This window comes from Brienomyrus brachyistius, chromosome 3 (genome assembly GCF_023856365.1).
Source record: "Brienomyrus brachyistius isolate T26 chromosome 3, BBRACH_0.4, whole genome shotgun sequence".
NCBI classification, from domain to species: domain Eukaryota; kingdom Metazoa; phylum Chordata; class Actinopteri; order Osteoglossiformes; family Mormyridae; genus Brienomyrus; species Brienomyrus brachyistius.
Genome location: NC_064535.1, coordinates 16,674,291 through 16,690,516, shown reverse-complemented (window position 1 = coordinate 16,690,516; position 16,226 = coordinate 16,674,291). Strand labels below are relative to the sequence as shown.

The 16,226-nt window shown below is 42.7% G+C and overlaps 2 protein-coding genes across 12 annotated transcripts in view; both read right to left on the bottom strand.

Moving 5' to 3' along the window:
- Positions 1–335: 335 nt before the first annotated feature.
- Positions 336–8,175, bottom strand: pdlim1 (PDZ and LIM domain 1 (elfin)). Its single transcript, XM_049009066.1, has 7 exons — positions 7,875–8,175; positions 6,385–6,536; positions 3,921–4,005; positions 2,861–3,051; positions 1,810–1,955; positions 1,377–1,494; positions 336–958 (listed from the first exon to the last, which is right to left on the bottom strand). The coding sequence occupies exons 1-7, from the start codon at positions 8,169–8,171 to the stop codon at positions 772–774; spliced, it is 1,176 nt and encodes a 391-aa protein (XP_048865023.1). The 5' UTR covers positions 8,172–8,175; the 3' UTR covers positions 336–771.
- A 2,054-nt stretch (positions 8,176–10,229) lies between these two features.
- The window catches only part of LOC125739176 (sorbin and SH3 domain-containing protein 1), a 78,584-nt gene continuing 72,587 nt past the window's right edge, over positions 10,230–16,226 (bottom strand). For 7 of the 11 annotated variants that reach the window (XM_049009019.1, XM_049009017.1, XM_049009021.1 and 4 more), the window contains 4 exons: positions 15,357–15,455; positions 14,501–14,685; positions 14,162–14,268; positions 10,230–14,042 (listed from right to left, as the gene is read on the bottom strand). In XM_049009019.1, the coding sequence (XP_048864976.1) occupies positions 13,975–14,042; positions 14,162–14,268; positions 14,501–14,685; positions 15,357–15,455 (459 nt within the window). In that variant the 3' untranslated portion in view covers positions 10,230–13,974. The other 4 variants (XM_049009022.1, XM_049009027.1, XR_007397084.1 and 1 more) reach the window with 3 other exon arrangements.

Below are 16,226 nucleotides of genomic sequence, written 5' to 3'. Positions count from 1 at the left end.
TTCTCTGGCTTCACCAATCAAGAAAACATTTTCACTCAGAGAACCGCCACTCAGTTTTTTTTCTTTATCAGCTCATTCTCTGTAAACCCGAGAGATGGTTGGATCTCCGTTTTGGGGTTTGATGTGAACATTAACTGAAGCTCCTGACCTGTACATACATGATTTTATGGACATTGTGCTGCTAATTATATATTCACTTCAATGAGCAGTTGAACAGGTGTACCTAATACAGTGGTCAGTGACTGTTCACTTTTGACATCTATCAACTGTTTGTCAGAGAGGCAAGGAAATTGTGAAATTCTCCAAAATCAGAAGCTCAGACAAGAAAACTGAAATTTGTGTTAAAATTAATTTATTAAAGTGTTTCATGTTGACAGATTTTACATAACATTGCAGTAAAAAAAAAGCTGCGACAGACATTTTAAAGCATGGAATGTAGATTTGAAATTAACTGGTCCCTGCAACTGGTAACAGTTCCATATAAAAGTATACCAATACATTCATAAAGTCAGAAGAACCTGTTCATTAATCTTACAGCCAAAGCCTATTTTTTTTACACTAACATGAAAAATTCATTTTTAAGCATTATCCAGCATTTCTCACTCATTTCAGTAACTCATAACCAAGCTAGCTGGTGGTTTAGGAACGATTCCCTCAGAGAACTTATGATGCAGCCACTGGTCTTTGATAGAAAAAGAAAAGTAATGTGTGAAGTTCAGATAGGCCTTAGACACACAACGAGAGAGAGCGTGAGCAGCCCACGAGATGCATCTACTTGGGAAAGACCGTAACGACATCATAGCCCTCGGGTGGAGTCACATGCTCGCGGGCATGCTTCTCGCAGAAGATCTTGTCCTCCACAAAGAAGTGGCCTTTCTGCTTGAGGTTGACACCACAGTCGGTACAGATGTAACACTCTGGATGCCTTAGCTTGTCTCTCAGCTTCACCACCATGCCCCTTGACCAGGGACACACAGGTTATACTTTAACTCTCAGGATAACTAAATCGTGCCCCACACACACAGGCAAAGAAATGTGATTCTGCATCCTGCATTCAACCACAACTCAAATTCATTAATTCAACTGGAATTTCGGGGCCATTCTCAATAGTGCACAGCCCTGCTGAAAATCCTCAATACCTGGGGAGGTGTAAATACTTGACTTTCTCTTGAGTTGTATTTTTCCGATAGCCCCAGTAATTATTGAGTCATGCCACTCAAGGGGCATTTTTGCCTCAGCATGTTCTGAAACATTCAGACTCACTTCTGAGGAGCAGAAAGACTGGAGCACTCAGTCTCAGTATAGGAGGACAGATTGCATTTTTAGATTTACATTCAGATTGCACCCCCAATTTCATAAGTACAAGTTATACTTACACAATTCCTGATCCACACTTGTCACATACGGGCAACTTTTCTGCATGACCAACAGAGGAGCCAATCTTGCTAGTTGGGGCTTTAACACTCCTGAATCCAGCTGGTTTATCAGAGTCTCCTATAGAGAGAGACGAGCCAGGTTAATGTGAGGGCTAATGCTAACAATAAATGTAAAGAATAATCATAATGCTAATGGTATATGTAAAGGACAGTCATAAGGTTAAAAGTAAAGAATAATTGTAAGTAATGGTCATGGATAAGAGTCTTTTATTAAGGGTTTTTATTGCAGTAACAATAAGCTGACCCTGACCGTAACCCTACAGAACAACATGGGGCTGAGCTTCTCCAGGACCCTGCCATATGGTTCATTCAGAGGACTGACATCCTGTTTCTCTTGTTCTGGTAACAGGTCCCTGTGTAGCGCCATTGGTACCAGTTTCCAGAATCTCCTGCAGGACATTGAAGGATGCGGACTGCCGAGGTGGTTCTTTGGACTCCTGATTCTCCTGGAGCATTTTGTAAACCTCCGAATCCGTGGAGATCGCTGGCCCTCCAGCCATTTGCTTGGTAGAGTCGAGCCTGTTGGAAAGGCATTTATAATGTGTCAATGAACGGTGCATCCATAATATATTACTATACAACAAACACTTCTGGTCCAGTTTTGTTCTAACACTTTCAGACACAGTAAAATGCAGAATTAAAATGAAAAATTTCACGTGCACGCAATGACAAATTACTGAATTGGCCACTAGAGGGCGAAAGAAATGTGTTCAAAGTTTAGCATAGATCCTGTATAGGTAAACATACACTGTTGTAAAAGTGGACTCATGATTAGTGGAAATCATAAAATGCATAGTGCAGTCTATGTAACAATTCTGAGGTAATTGTTTTACAATTTACAGACAACGTTAAGGGATTTTTTAAAATAGTAAATGTACAGATTCAGTAAGTACTGGTATGATGAGTGCCAATGAGTTCCAACAAAGACGACAAAGTTTTCCCATTACTGTGTTTCTTCGGCAGATATTGGACCCAATCTCACTTTCCAAAAGGAACCCAGAAATTCCTTTCTGCACATTACGTGTTTAGCTCTGGATAATAGGTCACATCCTCTTCCGGAATGTTTTGAATCTGATTTCCAAAACACTGTTCCAGGCACTCGCTCACTCTGAGGCCAGGAATTGAGTCACATCCATATGCTGTCAAACAATTCTTTTTAACCCTTGCATCAAAGCTCTTTAGTCTTACATCTGATCCACAGCATCTCCATGCAGAGATCATTTGTTAATCCTTATTACAGGAAACTGCATTCATTTTTATTACACCAGTAAGATTCAAGTTTAAGATACAGCAGTTTGGTTGGAGTTGGTAAATTAGCCAAAAAGACAAACAAGATCACTCATGGTGCAGGAAAGTTTACTCCCAGACAGAGACTGGCATAACAGTTTTGGTTAGGGATGGGGGAGCTGAGTGATCCTGCTTACGGTTTGTCGTGCTCCACAGCCCCACTGCCACTGCCGTTCTTCACCCCGTCCACAGCAGAGTTGAAGTTCTTGATGTTGTCGGTGGAGTAAAGCTTAGCTGGGTTGTTGTACTGACTGGTTACCACCTTAGAACCAGGGGCTGAGAATGGTGAAGCACTGCGATTGTGGGCAGACCCGATGTGACGAACGTCCTGGGGGGTGGGGGCAGAGGAGACAGACCACATAAGAGCCAGACCTGATTATTACAGATCAGCGTGGCAGGACCACCTGCAGTTTCTCCAAGTAAATTTGTATATTTTCACATGGAAAGCCAGTTCATGGACTGGGGCCCCAGACGTGCCGTATAAACAGGCAGGGGGTGAGAACTGACACTGTAAAGCATTTGGAATTTGAATGGGGTGGCTTTGGGTTATCCCATCCGAGCCTCTATAGGACACAGACACGAGAGCCCCTGTAGCCATTTTCAAGATTAAGGGCCTTACTCAAGGGCCCAACAGTAATAAGAGCACTCTTGCGCTCACAGGATTTCAACTGATGACCTTTTGATCACAGGAACAGAGCCTTAAGATTCAGTCCCTGTGTGGATGCCTGTGATAAACGAAATGGAGCACTCCACATTCCAAGCATACCATTCCCAACAGGAGGCTCAGCCTCCAAAGGAGAGCCGGCCTTCGACGCTTCACACACTTATAAGTATGATGACACGGCATAGTTTCCAATATGAGGTCATCGCTTGCCAACTGGATCAAAAACCCAAAACCCAGTGGGCAGAACCGTAAGTCTGCTTATTCATTTCTGTCAAATGTTTAGCTTAATCAGATTTTATGAAACTTTGCACATCTTCCCATCATGCATTGCATTCACACTTGAGGTGATAAAATGCTGTTGCCCTGGATACACACTGTTTTGGTATAAACAGCACTCACAAGCCAACAGTGTTTGCACAGAGGTCAGGTGACTGCATTTGTGATTAATTACATAGCCTTTCCCATATGACCTCATCACATAAGAAATATTAATGAGCAGAGTTTGGAAAAAGTTTTAGGTTCGGTCCGTTTACCTGTGGTTCCGACGCCAGGTTCATCTTGTATGGGTTGCTCTTTCCCTCCTCAGATGCAAGTGGAGACCACATTTTAGATTCCGACCTAGTTCAGGAAGGAAAAGCACTGTTAATCTGTTACCCTCTCTAGCGTGCTTAAGCAAGCAATCACTATCTTTAATGCTCAGATAGTAGAAAAACAGAAGTAGACACAGAGAGAGCAATAATTAATACAGACATCTTTGGTGTGCAGAGCCCCCCCCCCCCCCCCCCAAATAGACACACAAAAAAAGATTATTCACATAGTTAGAGATCATCACAGTGGCAGTTAAACAGACCACTTTGATAACTGTCACAAAGTAAAGGTGGGAGGAACAGTCTTTCAGTGACACTGTCAGTAGCATCACTGTGCAAAACACGTGTGACTGCCAGGGACACCAGCCAGGTGGCTGTGCACTGCACTCATCAGGCTCTCTGAGGCAAAAAGTCATGTCTGGGGAGGGTCAGACGACTGGATGGAATGCCAGTCCATCGCAGGGCACATACACGCACACATTTCAGCAAACACTAGACCTTAATTCCAAGGTCAAGGAAGAATGTAAAAAACCTAACTATGAGCTATGGAAATTCAAGCCCATAAAACGGAAAATACAAAGAAATAGTGGAGTCCAAATGACACAGTAAGGATATGCGCAACACATGACTGGGACACAGTGACCAGGGCCACTCTCCATTGCTCCCAGAGCTGCTCTTACCCCGGGAAGCATATTCAATGCTGAGCCCCCAAAATGCTCGCAAAGCACCAGAGCAGACGACCTCTCAGTCTGTGCCTAGCAGAGGTGTTTGCAACCATCTTCAAGCTCAATCACAAAGGCCACCATCCCTATGTGCTTCCCATTAGCATCATCATCCCACAAGACAGAATGACTATTGTACCGTAGGACTCCCAACCTGACGCACCCAACCCTGCCCAACTCACCCAACCCTCTATGCCCTCCACCCTACCCAACTTTCTCCGGCTCAGACAAATACATAAGATGGACAAACAACAACAGAAAAAGCCTCACCATGGATGCCAGCAAAACGATTTGATTGTTGGGGGACACAGGAAGAAAAAGGGGTGGGCACAGACCACGGGAAATGCTCGCACATCCCCATACACACTCAGACATAGTAACACACAGTCACACTCACACAAACTGATAAGCACTCAAACACACAGTCACCCACACAAACACACGTTGGTCTTCCTATCTAAACAGGGACTGTCCATTCATTTCTATGGGAAAAACCCTAGTCCCAATCACGACACCCTTAACCTCTACCCATTCCTAACCTTAACCATAAGTAACCAACCAAAATACAAGACTTTTGCCACTTTTACTTTTTTTGATTGCATTCACAGATTCATATAAAATTGAGGTTATCAAATGGGGACCTGAAGAAGTGTCCCCAAAAGTAAGGAAGGTTTAAGTTTTACCGAACTTTGGGGACATTTTCGTCCCCAATGTGATCTATGCAATCACACACACACACACACACACACACACACACACACACACACACACACACACACACACACACACACACACACACACACACACACACACACACACACACTTTAAACACCAACACTGATGCTTTTTATGAGCGTGGGGCTAGTTCGCATACCCCAAAATTTACAATAATGTTTACAAGCTAATAAAACTGTTAGACATGTAAATGCGTGTGCATGAGTGTGCAAACTTTTCTCAAATTGAAAATCTCACTCCAGCCAGCTGACTGAAGTCGGCAACCCTGTGAGCTGGCTCTGTGAATTTGTTAAACAGGGAAACGGACACAAACCTCACTGCTGTGGTACGTGTGCCACAGGGAATATCAGAATAACAAATTTATATCATCATCATTAAGAAAAATATAAATACAACACTTTGTGTGCATGTGGAAAGTACGTGGCTTGACTGGAGAAATATGAACGTTTCCATGTCTGCAAATGCAGAGTGAATATGCGAGAAATATGAATCAATCATTTCATCACCTGCAATAAAGGTGATTATTTGGTCCATTTAAGTTACAACGATGAAAGAAAGGAAGAGAAGACTGACAGTCCCAGGGCTGTAATTACTTTACTGATTTAATTAGCAAGCCGTTATGCAGTTACTATGGCGATGTGTGGCTACAGAATGCAGCAACGCCCATATGAGTGGTTGATACCAGCATCACTGGAAGGAGGTGGCCAGAAACTGCTGTAATGTGTTGTTTGAAAATAAAATTTATTATTCTAATGATAAACATGACATCAGTGACTAACTGTAAACAGATGCCATTTTGTTCTCTGAATGATGGCTGTGCTCAAGGCAAGCGGGACGGAGGTGCTGTAGTCACCTGAAGGCCGCCCCTGTCCCAGATCTCACATGGGCACTATGCTGGGATGGGTCAGGTGATGCAACAGGCAAGGGTCAGTCCTGGGAGGACAGTAGCCTACCTGTCGACTGCCAGGACCATCTCCTCCACGCAGCCCTTGATTTTGTTCTGAGCCTCCAAGTGGGTCATGCCCTCGGTTGGCTCCCCGTCGATTGCCAGGATCATGTCGCCAATGCACAAATTGACCTGGGCGGCCTTGCTGCCGGGGGTCACCTGGCAAACAAAAAAAAAAAGTGTCTTACCACAGTGAAATGCCGGCTGTATTGAGGGTAAATGCCAGCGTGCACACACATGCAAAGCAGACAGTAATTGTGCTGGCGGTGGTTTGGGAGGAAGGAGATAAGGCCGCTTCCTGTTGTACACATGGTACCACTGCTGCCCCATGGCTCTGCACATGGCCTGACACTACTGGGCCCCTGAGCAAGGCTCTTCACTGACCCCACATGTCACTTTGGACGCATCTGCTAAATAACTGTCATGGGGATGTGGCCGTGATTCCGCTGCTCCGTTCCAAGACGGGCTGTTCCTGCTGGCTGAAGGTGCTGCTCTGGGCGTGACCATCTCCTGTGGACTGCTCTTGCATTCCTGCTCTGCTTTGGCATGACATGCTGCTGGGCGGAGTGCCCCCCCGCTGCCACATGCTGCTGGGCGGAGTGCCCCCTGCTGCCACATGCTGCTCATTACATGTCTTTCCTCAGAAACTGCGCTCAAAACACCTTCTTTTTTCCCGTAAAACTTTTTTTTCCCTTTTCTTCACAACATGACACAACTCACAGGCATTTAGGCTAAAAGTTAACCCTCAGCAGGTAGCAATGAGGGCATTTATAGAGGCCACTAGCTAGGATGAGGCTCAGCTTTTACAAGACAGCCAACGGGGGAGGTTGAACTAAACCAAAAAAAAAATCCCATTTTTTTGGGGGTGATTTACGAATATTCATTTTGTCCCCATTATCCTACCCGGAAAAAGAGAATGGATCCAAGGTGAGGTTAAAGGGTCAGTGAGAGCTTGTTGAGACAGCTATCACAGGACCTGTTAGTGCAAGTTTACTTAGACGCTGGAGAGAGACAGTCCTCCTGAGAGGAAAAAGAGAGCAGATTTATGATCGTTTTACTTGTCCAAATCTGACGTGTCTGGAACATCGCGCAGCGCGTTACTTTAGTTTAGCATCACAGGACTCATTAGCACACAGTCATTCAGCAAAAGTTAAAACACACACAAAGTGAGTTTCAAGCACCACTATGAACTCATAAACCGCTGCAAATGACCGCTCCCGATACAGCGCGATACGGGGCTCAAAAGGGAATTAACCCTAAATAATTTCATAACAGAAAAATGTTTAAATATCATGTTCACTGAGATCGAAGCTACGGTTCCCTGTGGGGGTTTACTACTGCCCCGCTCCGACGCCCTGCACAGTACTAGTGTCCGCTCCCAGTGCAGATTCCGAAACGCTACTAGTTGCGCCATGACGCCCAGCTGCAATTTTTCTACAATTTAACACACCTTTAACTGAGGTTAAATGCAGACAGGCAGGAAGCACCTGTACTCACCCTGGATATAGTAAGTGGCTGCTCGAAGTCCTTTCCCCCGACCAGACGGAACCCCCACGGCCCTGGCCCCTTCATGGCGACTCGCAGCGGCATCTTTTCGGATGTTTCGGTAAGAAACGAATAACGTGCGCGAGGCTGGGTAGAGAAAGCAACTGAGCTTAGAGGTAGAGAGAGAGTGAGTGAGTGCGGGTGGAGGGGGTTTCCACGCAGAAGCAGGGGGCGGATCCACATCTGCCGTTCCCACCGCCTTCCCAGCCTGGTAGGAGCTGTTTCCCTGTTTGCTCTGGGATGTCCCATGGCGTCCTTACCCTGCCTTCTAGTCATGTCGAAAAAATCGTAAATATAAGACAAGAGCACATGAGCGCCACTACAAAGTGGTATTTACCAGTGGAAAACTAGGGATTTTCTTTAAGACCCGAGTTCGGGGCTTGTCATTACAACAATCATGGCGGAGGCAACACATAGCTCCACTGTGAAAGGCAAATAATTTAGAAAGTAGTAAATTTTATGTAGCATGTTCATTGCAAAACTGAATTGTTTTGAATGTTAAATGGTGTGCCGGGGAAAAATTGATAGGTGTTTGTTTCAATACTTGAAATTTAGCGGATCAACTATTTCCTGTTTTAGCAAGGGATTTCAAAAAGTTCAATTAACACTACAAATGCGTTTTGGCTTTGGAGGAACGAAAACTACAGCAAAACAAAAAGTAGCTTTCTTATCGCCTCGATTAGGCTCTGACTTAACCCGTCGAACACGCGTCATGTTGTCATTACGATTTCCCAAGTCCCTAGTTGGACTTGAAAGCAGCATAAACGCACGGATTCTTCCTTATAAGGCAGATGAACATTCCCAGCTGCGGAAGATGCCGCTCCCAGCGCCGGGGATCCGAGTTTTCCGAGGGTGGAGGGCGGACATCGGGTGGCGTGTTACGTGTGTTTCCGTATTTGACTGAATGGCACAATGTAACAATACAATAAAGTAACCGCAGAACAATTTACTAATGCAACAATAAAGTAATAGCGGAACAATTTACTAGTGTAACAAACTAACAGCGGAACAAATTTATTTGTAATTCCATCGCAGAAAAAACACAATATCTAGATGGCATCAGCGAAATCATTGACATTATTCAACGTTTAACTAAAGTAATTTAATAAACAATTAGAATAACTTTATAAACTCCTCAGTTGTCCAGTCATTCACTGGTTCCTGCTTTTACACACGTTTAATCCGTCGCTGACCCTGTGTCTCTCTCAGATTTGGCCCTTTAATTAACAGGCAGTAGTAATTTTCATTAAAATAAAAATATTTATATCTGAGCATTCCTCTTAAATAAATAAGTGTCCACCAGAGGGCATGGTAAGGAGCACCCTAGACAGGATACCAGTCCATCACAAGATGCAAGGAAGGGGACATCCTGTATAGGATGCTTGTCCATCACTAGGCATAAGAGGGGGACACTAGGGCTGGACGATTTATCGATTTCAAATTGAAATCGCGATTTGAAACAATGCGATTAGCAAATCAAAGGCTGCGATTTAGGATATACATTATATAGCACGTCGGACCCAGGGTTTAAAACTGCTGTGAGAATAGTTTTACAAATTCATGCCGTGCTCCCTGTGTGACAGTCATTCTCACCAATCACAAGCGCCGTGCTTCTCGCGAGCCAGTCATGCTCACCAATCAGAAGTGGCCGAAGTAGGCGTATAGGCCCACAAACAGCCCTAGGGGACACCCTGGATAGGGTGCCAGTCCATACAGGGCAGAGGGGGAGAACATCTAGGATTGGATGCCAATCCATCACAGGACACATATACATTATGTGCAATTTAGAGACAGAAGTTAGCCGAACATGTTTTCACATTACAGAAGAAACCCACACCACCTTACAACTATGAAATACAAAGAATACGCTATCTATGAGTTCATATACTGTAGTAAAATGTGAATACACCTAATTTATCCATTCAGATGTTACTGACATACTTCACTAGTATGATCAGTTGATCGTTGATCTTGGTAGACTGGAGACTATACACAGCTTTCAATTTTTCCTTTAGCTGCTTGAATGAAATAACACATTAGTTGTCTGAAAAATGTACGTGTATACAGTACCAACTCCGTCCCCACATTGGTACCCCATGCTTAAAATTGCCTCAGATTTGGTAACTGGAATGAAAAGGAAGCAGTAATTCCCTCTAGTGTCTCGATTCTGTAAGGGGAGCACCTGTGAGATGACGTACTTTTTCTTCAACGCTAAATCATATACGTACTGAACATACAGGCTGCTGTAATACCATGAATTTTCAAGAAAGATTTCTCAGTAGCATAATGAAGACAGGACAGACACTATATGCTTTAATATGGTTTATTAAATATTGCATAATACTGAAATCACAGCAACTTCTCATTTTAATTTAGTATTGTAACTGTACTGTAGCAACACCGCAGATAGTAGCAAACACGTTAGCCCCTTTTCCAGGATAAGTATTACATCAATTACAAGATCATAACCCTCATAACATATTAGAGGGTTTATATTATAATGTAATCCCCATACTGGTAATTATCATTATCCTGTCACATACTTTAAAACAAAAGAAGTGACACCTTGTAATATGATGCAGGTACAAATTTAAAAATAATTAAGCAAAATAAACAGGACTGACAATTGAATAAAAGATGAAAAGGCATTTTTATAATCCCACAATGAAAGAATGCAGTTTGCATGTAATCCCACAGTAAAAACTGGTGCAGATTACATGTAATCTTTCAATGAAAAAATGATGCAGAATGCTTGTAATCCCAAAATGAAACATAATGCAGACTGCATGTAATCCCACAATGAAAGGTGATATAGATTGCATGTAAACCCACAATGAAAAATGCAGCGTAAATATAATCTGTGAGAAGTGATGAGCCATGTATGTAATCCCAAAACAAAATGATCATAAAGCATGCATGTAATCCCAAAATAAATTATCATAAGGCATACATGTAATCCATAATGAAAAGCTTGCATGCAATTCCCAAATAAAAAATAAGACATATGTGTAATCCCATGTGACAGTATGAAACTGTGTTATACATGAAAAATGCTCATTATTGCCAACATGGCCAGTGATCTCTCCTGCTGTGACCTGCTCGTGTCACGCATACACACACACACACACACACGTGTGTGTGTGTATGCGTGTGCGTGCAGCAACATGCATGAGTAAGTGTTTATATGCTTTTACATCCTAGTGAACAAGGAGGCTGCTAGCCAGTCATGTGACTCATGCCACCCTCTGATTGACTGGATAAAGGGAAAAGCAGATATCACACATTCCACACAGACCAGCTCTGGGGGTCAGCAACTGACCCCTGTTTGTGTTTTAAGGCGGTACAAGCACCACAGGATGTAGTGAACATAATGGACATTCACTTTCTGGTAAACCAAAAAAGAGTAGTCCCATCAGTGAGCTATCAGAACAAAACAGTCCAAATCACATTTAAAAGTTGTCCCAGATGAGCATATCTTAGGCTGCATATATGGTCCAGTACATAGGTGCTTGGGGGCAAATAGACAGTTTCCCTTTAGCAAATAGCAGGTGGCAGGACCGAACAGATCAGGCCCTAAATCGCTAATGACATGCCTTAAGTGTGTAACAGAGGCAGGATCTTGGTGTTTTCATTCAGTTAAGCCACAAAGCTACAGCCGCAGTGCTGCCCACTTGAGAAAACCTCAAATGCAGCCTGGTGATAGAGTCACTGGAAGCTAAAATGATTAGATTAGTTTAAATAATGTCATAAAATTTTTCAAATGTTATCAGGAGATATACGTCAATATGTCTATTTTTAATATCTATTATGTCCTACTTGCCTGTTTTTTTTTGTTTAGTTTTAACTATGTTCCCATGTTAAATGATGAGATACTGTAAGTACAAGCAAATCACCCCCCATTAAATTTACATAGCAGAGCCATTTAATTTAGTGTATATTATGAGGCACACAAACAATAGGAATACAAACTCAAAAGAGCCAAAGTTTAAGCAGGAGCATCACTTGCATTTGCAGCGTTATCCCCGGACTGCGAATGCATCTCACTGAGCATTCAACACAGAAACACAGCAAACTGCCTCTGGCCTGCTACCTGAATGGAGAAGTTTGTAACAGGCAGAACATTTTAAGGCTTCTCATGCTTTCAGGTGAATCCTACAAAAAATGCATGCCATAGACTAATACATGTTAAAAAGTAACAAAAGCCAACCATCAACCCCAGGTTCAATTCAGTTCCTGGGAATCCTTTAAATACCTATAAAAAGAAACACTAGAATAATGCTCACTGTTTCCTTTCACTCTGGATGTAACACAAAGTGAGCTAATGAGATGGGAGTCACAGAACGGTGGCACCTTATACAGTTTATGAGCTTGATAGGATCCTGAGACCCAAGAGAGAAGTTAGACAATTTTATGCTTTCAACTGTAATTTCATGACATATCACTCAAAGTAATATGTAGAGCACATGGCTTCTTTCACCATAACAGCAAAATTTAAATTCTTACTATAAACAAAAATATGATGGGGAAAAACAAAATTTTAAACACACCACCAGTAAATCTGGTAACACTGTTTGTCTCCATATGAATTATACTTTTGACATCATATCTGTATAAACTTCTTATTAAAATATAATCAAACATACTTTACTGAAAGTACTTTTTGTAAAAATATGTCTCTTTTCATTATACAGAGGAAACGTTTCTAATATAATATGTACAGCTCTGCATACAAATAATGTCAATCCCAGTTATAACATTTTCAACCAGGACAAATACTGTAAAATAAATAACAATTTTACTCAATAAATACAAATAAGGAGACAGTGTTGGATCATATTGTATCGATGATAATACTAAGACAACTGTAACTACAAATACAGCGATGACTGATACTAAACGGTTTTCATCGTTAACATATCATCATATTAAGAAACCATAGTGCTTATTTATTGTTTTTCAGGATATGTTATGAAATTACAGACCCTAAAACTGCAGCCTAAAACAATATTACAGTTACTGTCATATAAAATTAAACAGGCTAAAAAAATAAATAACTCACAGCAGAGGTTACCTTATTGCTAGCAAATGAATATGAACACATAAACTGAAGTCAGGAATGTGCAGGAACTGCACTAAGCTACAAGTTGACATCAGAGCAGGCAGACTCACACTTGTGCGCGCACACACACACACTCACTCAGGTGTGGCCGGATTGCACATCCGGTCATACTGAAGGCATTCATTACGTTATCAGGTCAATGGCATTCTAGCTTATTTTCACAAAGCATATGAGAAATGTTAACGTGCAAAATGACTCTGTTCAGCTTAGTGCTCAGTTAGCTGCCAAGCCAATCATATTGAAGCAAATATTTACAGAGGAGCCAATCAGGGGGTGCTGAGGTAAGCTGTATTGTGTGAAGGTGAGAGTAGACTGAAGTGACGTTAGTGCTTTACATGAGTCACCGTGGTAACTTCTAAAATGCTGAACTTAATCAAACCAAAGTGCCACACTGAGAGGTCCATCTTATATAAAACTTCTGGTGAAATCCACTGGGATTTCAGGTGTGCTGACACCCCACACTGTACGTGTAACTCTTATTTTATAGTATTTATATAGTGTTTTCTATGAGCAGTGTTAGGCTGATCTAGCAATTAAAATAACATTACCAGACTATGAAGTATTTACAAGTTAAAACAGGACTTCAGTATTTCTCTTGTGGAACTGAAGTGCTTTTTTTGGAAAGTGTGATTTTGACTGTAGCTGGTAGGCAGCTAAAACATTCCCTTAGTGCTATGAGAACGTTATATCTGTCAGCTGGGTAGTGACAGAACCAGGAAAGCTCTGCTGTGAATCTGTGGACCTCTCTTTCTCTTGCTCTCTCTTTCCCTCACGCCACAGCTCCTTCCACACGGAGCCCACTGATCACATCCCCTACACTTCCTTTGACCTGGCCAAGAACCCACCTGCCAAAAAGCTCAGGCATAACAGAAAGTCATTGCTTTACAAACTCAACATACAGCCAAGTGAAACTGTGGGACAGATTTGCAGTGTTTATAGGCTGGCAGGTTTAACGTAATTCCCCGGGAAAGTGCCAAACTGCTTTGTTCGCTTGGATGTGCCTGTAAACAAAGAGGTAAACAGTACAGTGAGTACGACCCAGAAGCACCAGTACACAGCACAGGAAGCTGTTGCAGGTAATCTGCTGTGGGTGGCCTGTGCCATGAGTGCTGGGACGTACCAACAAACCAGCCATCGTCACACTTCTCCATCACGTGGACCAGGTCTCCCTCTCTCAGCTCCAGCTCATCCTCATTTTGTGGTACATAGCTGTAGAGGGCCTGGAAACTGTGGGGGGACACAACTCTTTGTGCTGTGCTCACTCCATGTATTCACTAACAAGTACTCACACTCCCTATACTTATAAACAAATGTACTCCATGTACTCATGAATTCATACTCATACTCTATATACTTCTGAGGATATACTCGCACTCGGTATGCTCACACTGCATGTAATCATTAATACATACTCAAACTCTGAGTATACTCATGAGCATAAACTCTAGGACATACTCACATGCCATAGCCCATATGGCTGAGGTCAGGACTGTTACTCTGCCGCTGGGGTTGCTGGGAAATGATGAAAGATTGTTTACTGGTGTGGGCCACTGGTCTGTGTACAGAGTCAAAGGGGCGGGACAGGTTGCTGCAGTAACGCACAGACCTCTCCGCAATGTCCATAATCTCGTTGCAGACTGCCTCCTAGTGGCAAACCCGTAAGACACAGGTGCCAACAGTCCCTCCCCAGCCCCGCCCAACCCGTCAGGAGAGCCAGTCAGATGGCAGAGGTGGGTTAGCAGACAGGATGAGGGTCAGAGGCAGAGTCCATTCCAGTGAGTAGGGAGGTGGAAAGGAATCCGTTAAAGGCAGGAAAACCAGGAAAGATGGAAGGAGGTGGGATCCGGAGGAAAGCATGGAAAAGCAAGACACGACCATAAGTGTGCCTGTGTACACGTTAACATCACACTGGTGAAGAAAGAACAGACTTAATTAATTGAAGTTTTCACAGCTGTTAACGTTTAAGGATTAAATTCAGACAGCACTACTGAGTCAGTGCGATATGTGTCTTTAAGAAACCTTAAGTAGACAAGATGAGTAGGCTGTCCAATCACCGGGAGACCAGGAGACAGAACCATTTACGTCATCAGGTTAAATCAAGATATGCTACATTCAGCTGGTTTCTAAACTGGTTATTTAATTGTAAAGCAACTCTTTAATTTCCTAGCACTAAAAACAAATACAATTCCATTTCTTGGGGTTGCCTGGCACAGGACATGCATGATGTCACTTCTCTAAAACACTAAACTTACACGGTGTGATGCTTTTATCCTGCTACAGAGATCACGCTTCAAAAAACAAATGCCGCTTCTTACCGCAAACGAGTTGGCATTTATAGCGTTTTCCCGGCTGTCGAGTGGCAGCACTGGGCTTCTGGACGATCTGCCTTGGTAATCAGCTTCATTTCTCAGCAGCTGGGGACAAGAGAGCAGCTTTACTCCAGACAGCACAGGGAGGATTTGGGGTGTCTAGCAGTGAATGTGCTGGATTAAAATATTGGAAACACTGCCAGGAACTCAGATACTGGAATTGCGGCACCCATGTACACTGGGCATGGAGATAACATGGAGTAAGCAAGACCATGGGCTTGCACAGAGGCCCGGCTAGATCAGCAGGCCTCTTTGAATTGGAACACAACTGTATGTGTGGATTCACAAACATGTAAAACCATACATATGAGTATAAAAACTGTGACCATATACCCGGGTATTTCCAAATTTTACTCCATACACCACTACTATTTGAAGTGTGGAAAGATGTTAATAGAAGACAGTGTTAGGTAAAATAACTGGGAAAATGAGAGTGAAATTTCTAAGTCATAACAGTGGTGCCATGAGTTCTTACAGAAGTTCTTCCTCTCTTCCTTTCTTATGTCCTTATTATGGAATAGTCTCCCTGTTAGTGTAGTGCGAGCTAAAACCTTGGGTTCCTTTAAGTCAGAGCTGGAAAAGATTTTGACAACTCCGAGCACTTAGTTGAATTCTCCTCACAGCAAGCTTGATGGATCAAATGGCCTCCTCTCGTTTGTAAATTTCTCATGTTCTACGTTCATAAGTGTCAAAATTAACAACGACAGTATCAGAGGTGATTGAATTGGTGAAAACTAGACCAAAACAGTCAAGCAGTGTGCCAAACAGGTGACCATTCAAGACGTTGCACAAAAACACAATAGGTAATCGCTCAAA

Coding starts and splice junctions, on each gene's coding strand:
- pdlim1 (XM_049009066.1), bottom strand. CDS start 8,171: ATGGGACATCCCAGAGCAAACAGGGAAACAGCTCCTACCAGGCTGGGA. Junction 3,052..3,920: donor ACCTGGCGTCGGAACCACAG/GTAAACGGACCG, acceptor CCCACCCCCCAG/GACGTTCGTCACATCGGGTC. Junction 1,956..2,860: donor GCTGTGGAGCACGACAAACC/GTAAGCAGGATC, acceptor CCTTTCCAACAG/GCTCGACTCTACCAAGCAAA.